This window comes from Carettochelys insculpta, chromosome 2 (assembly GCF_033958435.1).
Source record: "Carettochelys insculpta isolate YL-2023 chromosome 2, ASM3395843v1, whole genome shotgun sequence".
Lineage (NCBI taxonomy): Eukaryota > Metazoa > Chordata > Testudines > Carettochelyidae > Carettochelys > Carettochelys insculpta.
The window spans coordinates 196,360,274-196,378,712 of NC_134138.1; the positions used below are offsets into that span (position 1 = coordinate 196,360,274).

Below are 18,439 nucleotides of genomic sequence, written 5' to 3' on the forward strand. Positions count from 1 at the left end.
TTTTTCGTGAAACCAGAATATATATGTTGAACTCTTATTATTATATCATAACTATGTACACCCAAAATAAATATAATATATATATATATACGTATTATAAGATGAAAGGGAAAAAAAGGGGAAGACAAGGAAGGGGAGAACTATTTACATGGGGGGGCAGGTATCATCATAACATAACAGAACAGGGGTCTAATACAAACTATTTACAAAAGATAGGTGAAGGGGATATATACAAAGGGGGGGGGCACGTCCTGGGCCCCACACCTCCTAATGTCCAGCACTGGGGGTGGGCGGCCGCAACCCGCGTCGTGGCCGCGACCCGCGCCTCAGCCGCAGCCCACGCCGGGGCTGGCTGGGGGCCGGGCGGACCAGCAGATAAGGCTGGCGGGTGTCAGCTGGCCCCAGGTCCCCCTCGGCGGAAGACCCCCTCGGTGGCAGGCGGTGGCGGGTGGAGCGGCGGGTGGAGTAGACAGGGCGGGCAGAGTGGCGGTCGGCGCGGCATGGGGGGCCAGGTAGTCTGCGATGCGCTCAAATGTGCGCATAAAGGCCCCCCATGCTTCCTGGCGCCAGGCCAGTGCCCGCTCCTGGAGTTGGAGGCGCTGCTTGTCCACCCACAGGTGCTGCTCGGAGACCTCTAGCTGCCGATGGAGGATGGCCAGCAGCTGGGGGTCCGTCGCAGTCCTCAGATGGTGCTGGCTCTGCCGTCGTCCCTGCCCTGGGGCCGGTCGGTGCTCCGCCGAGGGGCTGGCCTGGAGTGATGGCCCCGGTGGGCTCTCCGGGACCACTGACACCTTGCCAGCGCTTTCCGGTCCTTCCGATGGTGCAGCTGCGGAACACAAGTGGGGAAGAAGAGTGGAGACAGCCGTTAGTGTGGCCCCTGAGCTGTGGCCCTCGTCCCCCCACCCCTCTGCTGCTGGTTCCCCATCCCCGTCCCCGGGAGATGCTGCTGCTGATGATGATGATGGGTGTCCCACCCCCTCCCCCTGGGGGGACCCTAGGTTCTGCTCCCCCCATCCCCAGGGATGGGGCATGGCACTGTCGTGCTGTGGGGGCGGGGGCTGATGCACTCTTCTGAGGGACATGCCACTGCTGTCCTTGGGGCCACGGTCATCTGGGCATCTGGAGGGCCCTGGTCATATCTGTTACCCCTGCCCCTCAACCCCGGGGGTGTGCACCGGGGGGGTACATACCTGATGGTCCGCTCCCACGGTCGGGGGACACCCGGTGGGTGGACGCCCTGCTGGAGCTCCAGGACGAGATGTGGATCCAGAGCCCCCATCGCTGGAGGAGGATCCCCCTCCTCCTCCTCCGGTGCCCCAGGGGTGGGCTCCTGGGGGGGGCCCTGGGGTGCGGGGCTTACCTCCGGGGCGGACTCCGCCTCTGGGGCCTGCTGGGGCTCATCGGCCTAGGTATCAAGAGTGGCCGGAGGGGAGGAGGTGTGCCGGGGGCCCAGGATGGCCCTGAGCTCCCTGTAAAAGGGGCAAGTGATGGGGGCGGCCCCAGATCGGCCGGCCGCATCCCGGGCCCGGGCGTAACCCTGCCACAGCTCCTTCACCTTACTCCTGACGTGGTCAGGAGTGCGGGCAGGGTGACCCCGGGTGGCCAGGCCCTCGGCCAGCCGAGCAAACGAATCTGCGTTCCGCCTCTAGCTTCCCATTACCTGGAGCACCTCCTCCTCACTCCAGAACCCCAGCAGGTCCTGAAGCTCAGCCTCCGTCCAGGAGGGGCCCCGCTGCCACTTCCCAGCCTGGCTGCCGGTCTGGGAGCCCTGGCTCCCCTTGGGGGGGTGCCCTGGGGGCGCTTAGGGGGCTGGGGGGCGGCCATTGCAGTGGTGGGGGGTTGGTGTGGCTGCAGAGGAGTGTGCAGGCTGGCTGCGTGGCTGGGCTGCCACCTGCACGCGCGCTCAGCTTCCTGCACAGGAAGGCAGGGGGCAGGGACTTTTAAGGGGCCGCTGCACGCGGCGACCGTCAAGCTCAGGGGCTGGAGAGAGCGTCTCTCAACCCCTCAGCTGATGGCCGCCATGGCAGACCCCGCTATTTCGATGTTGCGGGACGCGCAACGGCTACACGTTCCCTACTTCGACGTTCAACGTCGAAGTAGGGCGCTATTCCCATCTCCTGATGGGGATAGGGACTTTGACATCTCGCCGCCTTACGTCAATGTCAACTTCAAAATAGCGCCCGCCACGTGTAGCTGTGATGGGCACTATTTCGAAGTTGGCGCCGCTACTTCGAAGTAGCCGGCACGTGTAGACGCGGCTGTTGTGACGTAACCAGAGTTTTTGGTATTCCTGGCAATGGGGTTCTTCCAAAATACCATTGTACTAGACAGCTACCAACAACTGTATAAACAAGCTCCTCCCACTGTATAAATTTACTTTTTAAAAACTTCCTTTAAGAACTAGGCAATAACATTTTCACAGGGAAACGTATCACCAGTTTGTGACAGAACTCCCTTCTCATTCCGTCTTGGATTCCAACACAATGAATGCACAGTCTTCTGAAGCCACCAATTCACAATTTGATGAATTATCAAATTGTAACTTTATGCTAAAACACAGTCTCTATACACACTTGATTCATGAACGATTTCGATTTGTTCATGATAAATTTTCATATAATTTTCAAGTAAACATAATATTTCTTTCTTTCTCATAGTAAATTTTAAGACAGTAACTCTTTGATTTTTTTTGTAGTCTACCGCCTGAAGAGCATTGAAGAGTTTAACAATGTATGCAATATCTGCTAATTTTCTTCTACATCACAGTCATTACATGTATCTTTATATCCACAATAAAGATTTAGCATCATGTTCTCAGCTAAGTCTGCACACTTCCACTGACTTCAGCTAAAGGATCTGACCTTAATTACTCAAGCTGGATTGCTTACGCCTATTGGGTTTCTAATGTAAATTTAATTTTATGAGGTTGTAAATCATTTTCAAAAGAGTGAATGAAATGCTGCTGTGGAAATGTTGGTCTGATTAGCAGTTATACTATATGTAATGGAATGGAAAAGGCTTTTGAAATTCCGCAGATGATGATGATTTAAGAGTAAAATAGCTCAGAGTTGCTTTTGGCATGCATTTTGCATGTGATACAAACCAGTGGTTCTCAAACTTTTATTTTCATAGACCAAACTTAAAAATTGCTGAGGGTCTCAGCAAACCACTTAATGATCTTTCCAAATATTATTTGTACTATTAGCTAACTGTTGTAAACCACTTTGGATAAAAGCTCTCTCTATTTAAAAAAAAAAAAAGTAATACCATTTTTGTTGTACAAATAAAAGCACACAACTCATATTTAATATCAGTAACCTGATCTTTCTAATGTGATCGATCATCCTGTTTTTATGAGCAAAGTTCAGGGAAGTCAGATGTAAAGTTTGTCAGCATTAGCCTTAGGTCAGGTTCAGCATTCATGCTCCTTCTGTATTTGGACTTGCGGACACTGACGTACTTGACTTAAACTCTTGTAATCTGAGTGGAGCATAGGTCATCTACAACTCTCCTCCACTTCACTCGGTCTCAGGACAAAACTTCTAGCTGACCCCGGGTGTACTCCAGTTGTTTTCCTTCAGTAGATCTTCCCCACATTGTCTGAGGTAGTCTTCTTTTGCTGAAAAGCCTGTCTTGCACAGGTACATAGTAGCAAATGTGATCAAAAAATGTACTGCTTTGTCTGCAAGTTGTGGTACTCTTCTCTCTAGTTCTTTGAATCCAAAACGCAGGGTATTTTAAATCATTGCAAGAAGCTTTCAGCAAGCACTCTTGTGCCGTATTGGACAAACCAGAGGGTGCACACAAGAAAATTCATTTCTCTCTGGGTTTCAGGTCCTCAGATAACAAATATTTAACCGATAAGTAGAAAATGTAGTTTGGTTTTGTGAAAACCAAGAATTATTTTATTTCCAGGAGTCTGGTTTCTACTTAGATGTCTAAAAGGCCATATGATGACCAAATGAACAGGTAATCTGTTAAACACGGTTTAATTTTTAAAGAACGTTTGTGCAAAATACATCCAAATTGTTTGTTTTCTCCTGTATAACAGGAAGTGCAAGTGCAGTGCAACTGTCTTGGTGCTTGGATGTGCTAGAAAAGAGTGATTACTAATGAAGTAAGAATTGGGTTCCCTCTAATCTAATTATGTATTATTCACAAAAGCTAGCTGGGCTCACAGCAGGAGCAGCTCTCTTTTTCTTGCTCACAGGCTGCATATATTGCTGATTTTAAAAAATACCCAGGGAAGTAGTTTAAAGGTAAATTTCAAAAGTTTTTTTTTTCTTTTTGTAAATGCAAACTGATTAAATTCATGGTTCAGTACTAGAAAATGGTATGTGTATAGCAGACTTTAAAAATGACAGATGATTACATTATAAAATAAGACATTTCAAAATCAGTGTGTCCTTTTCTTATGTACTGAATCTTACACTGGAATTCTTTAGACCCTTCCGTAAGCAACAACCTTAAAATATGGATTCCTGTTCTTCCCATGTTACTTGGAAGCAAACCAGAATTTTGACCTGGACTGGACTTTGTGTATGTCTACGCAAAGATGAAAGAGCCATGGCAGGTCTATGTCCTCTTTGTAGATGTTTGGACTTAGACTGGAGCCTGAGTTCTGGGACCCTACACCTCCTGCCCAAGTTTTAATGTCTACACAGCCATTTTGAACTCCACCAGTCTGAGTAAGCTGACTTAAACAAGTGTGGTGATGCCACAGGCTTTTTTAATCCTGTGTACACGAAACCTAAGTCTTCTCTCAGAAACCCTAACCAGAGTCACTAGCTTCCAAAGCAGCAGTCCACCTGTTTATAAATTAGCTGAACTTCAGACAATATAGTGGCAAGGTGTAAATAACTGATTATACTAACTCCTCCAGCATCATCTTCCCTGGATGGGATAAGAAATTTAACATAAATGGCCTAAGAAGGGAAATTCCTGGATAAGAATAGTTTTTCCTTCCATATCCAGCACTCTTAATGATGGTGTATTTATAGCATTAAATATCATCCCTGAGATAGTACAGCAACATTAACTATAAATAATGATAAAGATACTTTTTGGTTCAAGTAACAGATATATTTGTGACTAGCCAGTGGGCAAAAAGAAAAATGGAAAACAGAGAGGGAAGAAGAAGAGGGGAGATCCCTTCCCACCAATCCCCCCCAAAAAAACACCACCTCAAACAACCTTGTGGTATTTTTTCCTCTAAATCTGTCAGAGACCAAGGAATATGTGCAGTGAGAAAAAAATCATTTTTGTAAATATCAGGGTATTTTTAGTATGTATTCTACTGCTTTGTGTTACAGAATGTTTTCCCAAGGCCATGCCCAAAAATGTGCTCTCAAAGAAATGAGCTAAATTTTTTTGACTGCAGGAAGAATCCCATCTTGTAGTTTTGCAAACTTACTTCATGAAAACTTTCCTGTTATTTTGTATTGGAACAGCTGAAGACCTTCAAATCTATGCTGAGGGTCATTTGAGGTAGCACAGATAAAACCTTTAGTACACCTGTTTTTAATTAAAAATGTCCGCATGTTGCCAAAGGAAAATTACCAAAGATACTTTTAGAACTTTGTAATTGGGAAATATGCTAATTTTATTTTTCTGCATAAATTAAACTAATGGCAGCCGGATCATATTTTCACATTGTCTCTGGGGGCTGGTGCATAGCTTACTGTCCTCATCAGCCATGATACAAATTCTTGCTAATCTTAACCCTTGTTCATTTTTAACAGTGTCTTCATGATTGACACTGCAAAGATGTTTTTGCTCTGTCTTTTTTTATTCATGACATGTAACTTCAGTCCTTCGTGGTTATAATGTTAAATAAATTATGGGCTCGACTGATCTCTTTTCTCTTTGGTGATTTGAGAGCAAATTGTTTTCAGTGATTTATTCTGCTTCATTTCTTGGACGGCAAGCCAGGTCACCGCCTACAGGAGACAGCACAAATGAGAGTCTATTTGCATCTGTTGAGATTTTGTTGCATCATTCTAAGTTCCCTAACTATACCATTTTAAACAGAGAATCTTGTTTTCTGTAGTTTCAAATGATAACCTGCCCAGGAGGATCAGAGATGAGCCTCTGTCTATTTTATTACTTATATTTCAACCTTTTTGATAGCTTATTTCATTTGGTTTGTGGTGTATGGTTACTATCTTATCCTGATGTACAAAAAAAAAAAGAAAAGTTCAGGTGGGACTGCATCTCCATTCTTTTATGTTACTGGTATTTACACTGATATAGCTACATTGTTTTCACTGGAACCATGCCAGTATAAAACTGGCATCACAGTGGGAAATCAAGCTAAATTAATTGAATTTCATGCAGACAATCCAAATGTGTACTGTATTATCTGAGACACAGGAGTCAGGCTTTTAATCAAGTGGTCCATTTTCAGCACAGAGCGTGAAGTTGCTAAACCTTCACACATGATGAAAGTTTAGCATTAAATTTCTCTTTGGTCTTCAACATCATATTTTCAGTGCTGAGACAGTTACATGAAACATATTCATTGTTCATAGCTGCACATCAATAGTGTAATGCTAAAATTGTGAAAGATGAGTGAAATTATGCAGTGGTATTTCAAAGGCATTTGAATGTCAGGTGATGTTACACATGTCACCCTGAGATAACTGTAACAGGGAAATAAAAGGCATTTTGTGGTCCATGATTATTGACATTTTTTGAAGTTTCTTAATCATATTTGCTCAGTTTACAAGTGTAAAGTTTCTAGTGTTTTTCTAGTTGCCAATCTTGGATTCTGATAAGTTACATTCTTTTTGGTTTAATGACCCTCTTCGGTCCAATTCAGCTCACACTTCTATTGCCATACGGTTTTTGCCAAGTGAATGGCAGAAAAAGTAGTAGGAATGTATTTGTGTCCCTTAAGCACACATGACTGAATCTAAAAGCAACCAGATAGTGGATCTGTTACACAAAAAGATGTCATTTACATGTAGATTCGCTTTTCTGACCCTCATTCAAGAGTTTGATGGAATACTTTTAAGCCCGTCATGGAAAAAATGGCAGTGCCAAGAAGATGTGCTGGTGTCCATTGCACCCATAATCCATTACACAGAAAACTGGGGTTTACATACTCAGCTTTAGAAAATTCAGCCCTCCAGTTCACTGTAATCTTTTTTTTTCCCGCAACAATAATTTGGCCCCTCAGTCCATGTTATCGAAACACATTTTTTCTTTGAAGTTTTTTTGGAACTACTGTTTTACAAAATATTGGGCACTATAAAGCATTTGGCTCTGACTAGAGTGCTGGCATTAATATTTTAAGTCTATCTTTTAAACTTCGACTTTCTAACACCATATTTCTTCCTGAAAATGATGCATAGCTCTATTAGTCTTTTTTCATAAAAATATATGGAGGTCTGAGTTGCACACATCTCAGGGGCTGAGTTTGTATGACATATACTGAAAGTGCTGTGTGCTCTTCCTGACATTTCTGTTAAGTCTAAACCATATTTTTTCCACTACGTCAAAGGCACAGGAGGCAAAAGAGGCAAATCTGTTGCTATTTATGAGTAGACTTTTTAATATATTGGAGTGCAAAAAGTTTCTCAAAATTGTCTTAGATGGAAAAAATGCTATTGTTGATATTGTTGTCTGCTCTCCTCTTAGATTTTATCCCCACCCTGTCTTATTACGACACATGGTTCTTGATCTCACTTTCCTCACTATCCCCCAGCTCAGTGATATTCTAGCCGATCCCTTAGCCTTCTTGCTATCACCTTCTTGTACAACGTTCATTCTTGAATTATTTTGTCCACTGACCAAAATGGCAACTTGTCAGAGCAAAACCGAAACAGAACAAAAGCAAACAAACAAACAAAAAACAGCAACACATACAGCAAAAACAAAATGAAGTAACTTAATCAGGTACCATGGCAGTGAAGAAGTAACTTTTTATCTGGTTTTAATAACAGAAAATATAGGCCATCAGTGTATTCTTCCAAACACGGAAACACCTGCGAGTTGTTGACAGCACACCAGTGTTCTGCGAAACACAACTCTACCTATACCATGAACTGTCAGTGTCTTGCAGTGCAGCTCCTCTGTGGTCCTCCTTGGAGACTTTGGAGGTGGACTCTGCCCTCAGACAGGAGTAGAAGCAGGAGATCAAGGTCACAGTGGAATCTCATGCTTACGCTGCACTGTGGTCTGCCTGATACAGTAAAAGCTACTGTCACTGTTCTAGAGTTGGGACTCCTAACGTCTGGGTGCTCTTTGCCTTCCACCAAGTCCAGGGTGAAGCCAGGGGTCCCAGTCTAGAGCTGCATTGGCAGTTTCAGGTACCTTTATACGGCCTTTAGTTCTGTTGACACATCAATGTTCACATCAGTGCCATCAGCACCGGAGCTGCAGCACTGGCATTCCTAATATCAGCACCAACTCCAGGCACTGGTGTCTATAGTTCCAGCACCAAGAGCCATGGTACCATCAGGATTGACTTTAGTGTCTTGGAAACCCCAGGTGTGTTGTCACGCTCTAGGGGGCAGAGGGAGAAGAATACTGGATGTGGTGATGGTGACAATGAGCGCTGCTGTAGCCCTAGCCCAAGAGGCTAGCTGAGTTCTGCAGTGGTTGCTATGGCAGGCTAACCCTGGCCTGGTCATCTAGGTGGAAAATGTTGTAGAGGATGCTGATCCCATGGCAGATATCCTTGTCCCATGTGAACTTGTGTGCATTGTCCCACCCCTCATAAAATTCATATCACATGCTACCAAGACTTTGTGGCAGGCCCCAGTCTCATTGCCCCTTATGGCTAAGCACAATGGGAAATGCTATTTTGTACCATCAGGGAGCTACAAGCTCGTATATATCCACCCTCCACCAGATTCCCTGTGTGATGTGTTAGACTGCAGAGATCCCCTTGAGATTGCCACCTAAGGGGCTTATCTTACCACTGAGTCCACTCACCTGCTGTCTGTGGTGTCCCATCACCCTGTCCTGCTGAGCCGGAAGCTCTGGTCTCCTCCAGTAGGGGCACAGAGTGAGGTCACAGCTCACAGCAAAGCAGCACAGGTGATGAGAGCAGCTCAGCTCTGAGAAAGCTCAGTCACAAGGGCTTGACACAAAGCCCATATGCACAGTTCCAGTGTGATCAAAACCTCAGGTAAACTCGTCTTACTTCGAAGTTCTCTTACTCCCAAAACTGCGTGGCAGCACTTCAAAGTTAGCAACTTCAAAGTTCCCGTGGCAGCCATTATGCTAATGAGGTGCTGCATATGCATCACAGCACCTCATTAACCTCCTCCGATTAGCATGCCCCTGTTGAAGGAGGGAGGCTAGTGTAGACAAGCCCTAACTGGAGTACTCTGACAGTTCTGAATTACCACAACAAATGGATTAGTTCTGATTTATAAAACAAGTTGATTTAACTCTAAAGACAGAGATTGAGTAAAAGGATAATGTAGAAAAGACAGAAATGGTTACAAGAGAAATAAAAGATGTTTTCTAATAGCTAAAAGTTATACTAGACTTGCTTCAAGGTAGAATCCTTATAATGAGTTCCCAGCACCATTTCTTACCAAACTCTCCGAACAGGAACGCACCCACCCTCCCTCCCCACCCAGTCTCCTCCCACCCCAAGTCTGTGGGCTGGTTCCTGTGTCATCTTAGGAGAAAGAGAGATCAGCTGAGGTGTTTTGCCCTTAAACTTTTTAGTCTATTCACCTTCTGAAATGCCTTTTCCTGAGGATTACACCTAGATATATTTCCTTCTCCCTATAAGACTAGGGATATGGAGTCCCTTGGCAAAAGAGGTTGCATGTTGTTGTTTGTTAAAATGCCATTTGATCTGTTCCTGCTTCCCCTTTGTTGCCAAAGAATTGTCACATGATGGGTGATTGTCCATCCGTTGTTGACCCCTGGCTGGGACTGTCAGTTTGTCTTTGATAAATCATTTTATTCCCTCTTGCTGCTAACTTCAAGAAAAATCAACCAGATCTGCTGTGAACTGTCTCTAATCCTTTTGGTCTGGAATAGCAACATTTTATAAGCTGTGTTGCAGCTCCTTGGGTTAACACTGGTTTGAGGACATTGAAGGGCATTCCCCCAATAGACCATGATTTCTCCAAGTTTGCATGTGTGCACTTATTAGTCATAATACTTGTTTTCTAAATTAATTTAATTAATCTAGTACATATTTTCCCTACAGGTTGCATATGGTCTATTAAGTAAATCTTGTGAGTTATGATGTAAGGAAGATGATAAAATTGTTTTTTTCCTTCTTTTTATAGGAAATAACCACTTGTTTGCCAGAGTACTATAAATGGACACAGCACCTCTTTATTAAGTTATTTGAAGCTGGGTTAGTCTATCAAAAGGAGGTAAGTGCAAACTTTGTCCTAAAAAATTATTCATATACCTTAAATTTAATGTCATGACTCTCACATACTATAGATAACATCTTTCAGGCTTTTCAATTCACATTCACTAAGGACATAGCTGTTTGTATTACTGTGTTTGTGCTTTTGTATCTCACTGTAAAAGATAATGAAACATTAATATGTAACTGTCTTCCATTGATAGGTATAATAGAAAGTCAAATCAATTATCTTTATTATCTAAGTGGTTTACACTGGCCCTATTATTATGGAATATTAGTATGCCCAATGAATGATGTAGCAAAGTCAATGAAAATTTGCCTTTGACTTAATTGGGACCAGGATTGACCTCATCAGCAGAAAGACACTCTACAATCTGTGTTGAGATCAGTTAATGCAGATCTTCATCTATGTGTCCAGCACACTCGAGATATGCCTTAAACAGTATTTCTAGGCAGCCTGAGGTATTGCATATTGCAGTTACATTTAGGCCGTGTCTACACTAGCCAAAAACTTCAAAATGGCCATGCAAATGGCCATTTCGAAGTTTACTAATGAAGCGCTGAAATACATATTCAGTGCCTCATTAGCATGCGGGCGGCCGTGACACTTCGAAATTGACGCGGCTCGTCCACATGGGGCTCCTTTTCGAAAGGACCCTGGCTACTTCGAAGTCCCCTTATTCCTAGGAGCAGATAGGCTCATTTGCATGGCAATTTCGAAGTTTTTGGCTTGTGTAGACACGGCCTTAGAGTGTGAGAGAACCAACCGTGGCTTGGCTAACGCTGTAAATGTTACTCTGAGTGAAGATGGATGTAGAGCTCCATTCCATGACTGGGAGCACCAGGCCAGGAATTACCAGTTTATACATGAAGTGCTGCATTTCTGCTGTTTTGTTTTGTTGGAGTACAGACTAACAAACTCTCTGTTACAGTTCACACATTGTTTAATTAGCCTGGGAGCTGGAATCAGTGAAAATTAACTGAGACTCTCTCTACCTTTCATAGTGTTACTGCTTCCTTTTGGCTTTTTAACATTTTGTTATTTTTAATATTGTTTCTTTGATATTCATCAGTGTTTCATTTTAACTTTGAATCAGCTTAATCACCTTGGTTAGGGAGTGCTTTTAAATAAAATGGTTGCTCTTTTAAAGCCATTTTTTACAATATGCTATGCAATTATTGACCATCTCTATTTTGATTAGCTTTGAAGATGGATTGTAATAAATTAATCTCCCATGCTATAATGAGTATCTTTTCAATTTTAAGAAGTTTGACATTATGGCTATGTCCACACTAGCCTCCCCCTTCGAAAGAGTGATGCTAATGAGACACTTTGAGATATGCTAATGAGGCACTGCAGCGAATATGAAGCGCCTCATTAGCATAACAGCAGCTGCAGCACTTCAAAAGTAACGCTTTTGATCGCTCATGGCTCGTCTACATGGGTCCTTTCGAAAGGACCCTGCACACTTCGAAATCCCCTTTTTCCTAGTTGGTTATAAGAATAAGGGCATTTTGAAGTATGCAGGGTCCTTTCGAAAGGACCCATGTAGGTGTAGACGAGCTGTGCACAATTGAAAGCGGCACTTTTGAAGTGCCACAGCTGCTGTTATGCTAATGAGGTGCTGCATATTCATTGCAGTGCCTCATTAGCATATCCTGAAGTGTCTTATTAGCATCCCCCTTTCAAAAGAGGGGGGCTAGTGTAGCTGTAGCCTGTTAGTAGGCTATTGATAAAAATACCTGAATCATATTAAGTATGAATTGTCATGAAATACATGTATTCACTTGAGCTTGACTTGAAGATAGCAATTTAAATTTTTCATCAAAATATCTAGCTTTAATTCATTATGTCATTGTTTATATTGTATAAATTAGTGCAGCTGCTGCATAAAAAGTCAGTTTAATAACAGTATTCCTGAGAAGAAGGGAATCAAGCAACTACATACTACAGTATTTCCCTTCACACAGTGGGTGCGTCTTCACTAGGAAATAACTTCCAAGTTAACTTCAGAGTTAGGGGCTACTTCTAGTAGCCTGCAGAGTATCTACACGTTATCCCTTACGTCAGAGTTAACTGGCTGTGTCTACACTACAAAATAACTTCAAAGTTGCTTACTTTGAAATTGACTTGGAAGTGAGGAAGCCCAGTTTCAAAGTCCTTACTCCATTTCCAGGAATGGAGTAGTGCCCTACTTTGAAGTTTAACTTCAAAGTAGGGTGTGTGTAGAGGCTCAGCTTTGAAGTCTGTACTTTGAACTAAGCAACTTCCAAGTTATTTTGTAGTGTAGACATGGCCAGTTTGTAAAGTGACTTTTGCTTATTCCCAAACACAGGTATTGTGCTTAAGAAAGAAAAAGTTTGGAAATTGGGATATTTTGAAAGACAAATGATGGTAAATATGCAAAATGTAGTTACATGAAAAAGAAAATCCTCTATTTAAGTTGAGATTCTGACTCTTCCCCTTACAAAATAGGTATATTTGATTTATTTCAAATAATGTGTTAATGTATAACATGGAACAAAACATTTTTCAATTTGACTGTAAGTCATTTTGAATAGTTCAGCTGAGGTTAGTAGATGATTATTGATTTGGTGGATTGATTTTTGCAGTTGCTTGTATTCTTGACATTTAAATTTCTATTCTTTTTTAAATAAACTCCCGTTAACATATCTCTTTCATTTAGAATGCCATGAGAGTTCTTCAGTCTCTTATTGTAAACAGTCAGCTAGAGGTTCCAGTCTTTCAAAATTATGCGTGTCTGTTTTTTGCTGTGGGTAAAATGAGCTATTTGTGATTTAAGCTGAAGTACCACAAAACACAAATTGTATACATGTGATTAGGGTTGGATTTGAACACAGATCTCTTCTCTGCTGTACGATTTTGCTCTTTCTAGTAAATATGGGTAGATATAAATAGGAGAGAGTGATGCCTAAAATAAGGTATATCGAGTAATCAGATTCAGTGCAAGAAATGTTAACACTGTTTACTTATATGTACAGCTGACCAGTATTGCTTCGTGAATATTTTTATTTGCGATTCTTCATCCTCTCAATTTAGAGTTCCTTAGCTATAAAATTTCCTCATTCTAACCCCCAAAGGTTTTCAGTCATTGCCAAGCTATTTAACTCCAGACACTCTGTTCTTGCTTTGTAAAGTCAATAAGAATGATGTTCATTAGTATTTTTAGTTCATTATTGCAGATGACAAATGTTGTTAGGTCATTATACCCACTGCTAATACAATCGATCAAAGCGTGAATGTTTTGACTCCGTGGAAAGGTATCAAGCTTCACTGTTGGCCTTTGAAGAGCACAGTATCCAACAGATCCTCAGCTGAGTCTTGATTCATGGCGGTGACTTTAATGGACATCTTTTTGCCAAGATCGTTCGAGTTTTGGAAACTATCTTTATATTGAGCACTGTCACTACATGAAAGGTTAAATCCAGTTTTTGTAATAACATGCTAAAACTAGTATTTTGTTTCCTGTAACATTTTTAGGCTATGGTTAATTGGGACCCAGTGGATCAGACTGTTCTAGCAAACGAACAGGTGGATATAAATGGCTGTTCGTGGCGTTCAGGAGCAAAAGTGGAACAGAAGTATCTCAGACAGTGGTTTATCAAAACTACTGCTTATGCAAAGGTGAGAGTATGAGGTTTTTGGACAATATCAGCCCATAAAGTATCTCTACAGCTCTTTTTCAAGCTAACAGGAGATAGTGTTATGCATGTGTGCATGTGTACACTATTATTCCCTTTTGTCTTTCTCCTCCTCCTCCTCCTCTAAAGTAAGAGATTTAAACAACTAGTTTAGAGTTCAGCGGTGGGAAAGTCAAAAATGGGAACGGTTTGTTTTCACCAGCAGGTTCTATTTGTTTACATCTTATTTTAACTTTTCATATCTGACCAATCAGGAAGATGAGGTTTGTATTTCACACATGCCTCTTACAAGTAGAGACTGGCTTTTTAAAAAATATTTGAGTTAAGTAACTCTGTCAGAGTTCTTTTCCCTTCATTTGTTATGTAGACTCTTCAGATAACGGGTTAAATGATTGTTACTTATCTTTTAATTCTTTCTCATCTCTGAAGCATCCACAAAGTGATCGTTACTTGTGAACATAAACAAAGGCACATGCTGTAGGCAGATCAGCTTGCTGTTTATCTACATTCCTCTTACATATCCACTTTCCTTATTCTGTCTTACTATCTTTCTCCTTTTTTTTCTGCTTGCTACTATTTTTTATTTAACTTCCGTGTATGTCCTTAAGTAACGCATCAAATAGCAATTGTGGACAAAGAGTCAATAACGTGTTATACAGTTACCTTGGCTGTTGTGTTAGTGAAATTCCTTAGTCATGCACATAACATTCTTCAGGCTTCCAGTACGTCAAGAGAGTTTTGTAGTTACTTATTTTTTTTAATTTGGTTATTGTTACTGCATTGATTTCTTAGAATAAAAATTGAATTAAAAGGCTGTTTGCTCTATGACACTTTACCAATGATGACCCAGTTTCAAGGGTAGAAAGAGTGACAGTGCTTTACATTTGTAGCGGGCAGAAGGTCAGCAGAGAGTCCATGGGCAAAGTGGGAGGGGGACATAGGTATTGCCCCAGAAGAGGTGGGATTTAGGGCAGAAGGGCTGGGGCTTAGGACAGTCAGCCCTTGCCCCCTCCTCCTCTTGGGGATCCCTCAGACCTGTGCACAGAGTGGCATGCAGTATTTCAAAGGGGTCTGGGAGCAATTTAAATGATGATATTATTATTCAAATTATCTGTGCATTTTAGAATCTTACATTGAAATATTTAGTTACTATGGTTACTGAGCTAGGACTGTGTGCAGATTCATTGAAAAAGCTATCTGTTTGATTAGTTATTTTTATATAGAACTGTGAAAATGTTACAGTTGGTGGGTTTTTTTATGAACAGACAGATAACTCTTCAAATAACGATGCATAAAATCGGCCTTTTTTAGCTCTGTCCTCTCCCAAAAAGGGGCCATGAAAATTTCGGGAACATTTTAATATTAGATTTTAAAACTTTGTCATTAAAGAACAGAAAATGGCTACTTTTCAAAGGTTGCAAAGGGGAAACAACTTTGAAATTTGATATTTTTTTTTATTAATTCACATCCTTGTTTTTGTCCAGCTCTAGGGTCATATACTTCATCTTTTAAGTGTGGAAATTGGCAGGAATTATAAAATCCTGGTGCACTGGTTTATAGCTAATTCTCAGAATTGCTCTCTCCATATGTGTGGTTTTTAAACAAATATTTAGAGGTGCATCCTTCCTCTGGTAGGCAGGTTCAGTATCTGGGTAATACAGTATGAAATTTTAGGCATAACTTCCTACCCAACCCATTGATGGGGAATGGTCCATGAAGGGACCTGCCTACCAGCTCAGTTTCAACTTTTCCCTTGGTTGCCCTTACTGCTAATAGTCCATTTCTCAGCATTGTGTAGGGAAACCCCTCAAAGAGGGATTCCAGCATGCAGGAGTTTGTTCCTTCTGGCCTGGGATTAGGAATTCAGTCCTGCCAATATCCACAAATTCTGGAATCATGTGAGTTCCACTTCTCTTGCCACTATTTGAGGTGAAGAGCTAAGTGAGTGGCACTGTTATTGTATGGGGTTTGTTAAAGGTTAATTTAAACCACACACTTGAAGAAAAAGACAACTGAAGGACAAAAGCAATCTGGAACAATATCACAGACTTTTAAAAAGCTGATTGTTTCCTACCTCATGTTTTTTTCTGCTAGTACTTAGAACAGCATTTCTTGCTGAAAAAGTGAAATGTGTGTGTGATGGCCACACGTGGTATTAGTAATTATCACATAACCTTTGCAGGAAGAGAATGCTCAAATTAAAAGCAAATTTTGATTAATTTGTATTAACGGTTTGTCATGCCATAGAAAAGTATTGGAGTAATTTATTTGTCATTAGTAGTGATGACATCTAGCATCAAAATGTAGATCCAAATATAACTTGTCTTGTTTATTCTGATTTCATGTTTCTTGAGTGTTTTCTTGTTTTATTTCTGTGGTACTATGCAGAAGGGCTGCCTCCTTACTCCACAAAAAAATAAAGCCAAATATTGTCTTTTAGTGGAAAAGGGATCTTGACAAATATCTCAGCTGAAGTGACCTGAAGGCTCAGAACTGCAAGGAGAATAAGAGCGTTCCTTTTTAATTTTTTAGACGCTTTGGGATTTTATGCTTACCACATTCAAGGTTCTATTTGATATTTACCATCCCACTGGCTGAATGAGACTGATACAAATTCCTTTGGAGCCCTTACTCTTGAGTCATATAAAGCACTCTCTCCTGCACAGGGGCCCAGAGCACTCTCTCCACAGCTCTCTTTGCACTTGTTAATGCTAGATGAGCACCCATGTCCCCCACTTGACAACATAAGAATAACTTATAGGCATCCAGGTCAGGCAGTTCTTTCAGGCTTAATATAAATAAGTCATAGCATTAAATCCTAGAAGACTATAGATATGAATTATTATTATACAACAATAACTAAAGCAGTGGACTTTAAGGCTTAATTTTTAAATAGAAACATCTAATCTATTGGAGTGTTTGGAGTCAGAGATGTATAATGAATATGACTTTTTATAGTTTTCTCCACATAGTACATACTATGTTTGTGACTTAAAAAGGGGGAGGGGAGAATTCTCTTTAGTGACATAAAGAGAGAAATCTGAATATTTTAGGAACTCAATTATACTGTCTTTTATAACTCAGTTATTTATCTCAGTTGTATCTGGTCAGGCAGTATTGTTTATTGACAATGAAAGAGAGGCAAAAATGCTAAAAATTGAGGCACTAGCTAGTGAGAGTTTGAAGCAGGTACAGTACCAGAGTTACTGCTCATTGTGCACATATACTTTTTCAGGATATTTCATGCTTGGGAAATAAGATTTATGCAATGTAAGGCAATTAAAGGTGGAGGAATAAAATAAGAGGTTGTGGAAAAATAAAAAAACAATTTTTTAAGAAAAAAATAAGTAGAGCATAAAATTGATGAGATGTAAAATGTTATTTTTATTTTCCAGCATCTTGTTGTTTGTTAAATTTTAGCAAATTATTTTTATAGCTGATGAATTAGGAAGATTAGGCATCTCGCTGGGGCTCCCGGCGGGAAATGCTGCCCTGTGACCCTGTCTGCTGTGGTTCTGGGTGGCTGTTTTGTCGAGAGTCATTATTCCTTGTGGGAAGTGGGGTACGGCTGTTGACAGAGGTGTTGCATTCTGTCAACAGAACGCACTTGGGAATTTGGATGCTCCCTGAGTTTTGCTGACAAAACGGACATTTTGTTGACAAAACCCTCTAGTCTAGATACAGCCTAAGAAAACAACATATCTATAACTCTTTATACATAAGCTGTATACCAGCTATGGTAATTCCAAGTGCTACATTGTGGATAGGAAGAAAATAATGGATCACGTGTGAACTGTTGCTGTGAATTTCCTCATTGCGTGGGTAGAATCTTACCTGTAACATTGTATTAATATAATTTTTTTATTTAATATACACCATTATTGTCAGTGAATATTATTTATATTGCCATAGCAATCATAGGCTCCTTTCAGAATTGGAGCTAATGAGTTAGGTAAGATATAAATAAAACTATGAAATTCTGTAAGGTATGTAAAACGAATAGACACAACTACCTCATTGTTATAATGTAACAGGTCACATTTGTTTATCATAAATTTTTCAAACTCAACTAACTGTACACAATTTCCAGGTTATTTGGCCAGAGAACTAGTTCCAATATAGAATTCAGTCCTGCAAACGCTTATGCATATAAACAGTCAACAAGATTACTCACATGCACCTTTTAAGGATGAGGACGACAATTAGTACAGATTTAAAATGATATTTTTCCTTGTTTATTTTTTCCTTCTAGACTTTCTGTGTTTGCTGTTTAAGACTGTGCCATAAGGAAGCTATGTCTCAGACGTCTGGATGAACCACATTTCTGGCCTATGCCTCATTGCCCTAGGTCTTCAAAGATATGAAACTGGGTGGGGATAGCTGTAGAACAAAACACTTTATTATTGTTTTTACTCCTGCAGCCCT

At 41.1% G+C, this 18,439-nt stretch overlaps 1 protein-coding gene across 2 annotated transcripts in view; it reads left to right on the forward strand.

The window, feature by feature from the left end:
* Positions 1 to 18,439, forward strand: part of LARS2 (leucyl-tRNA synthetase 2, mitochondrial) — a 124,106-nt gene that overhangs the window by 47,965 nt on the left and 57,702 nt on the right. For both annotated transcript variants that reach the window (XM_074988249.1, XM_074988248.1), the window contains 2 exons: positions 10,263 to 10,352; positions 13,854 to 13,997. In XM_074988249.1, coding sequence (XP_074844350.1) covers positions 10,263 to 10,352; positions 13,854 to 13,997 — 234 coding nt within the window. The remainder of the gene's footprint in view (positions 1 to 10,262; positions 10,353 to 13,853; positions 13,998 to 18,439) is intronic.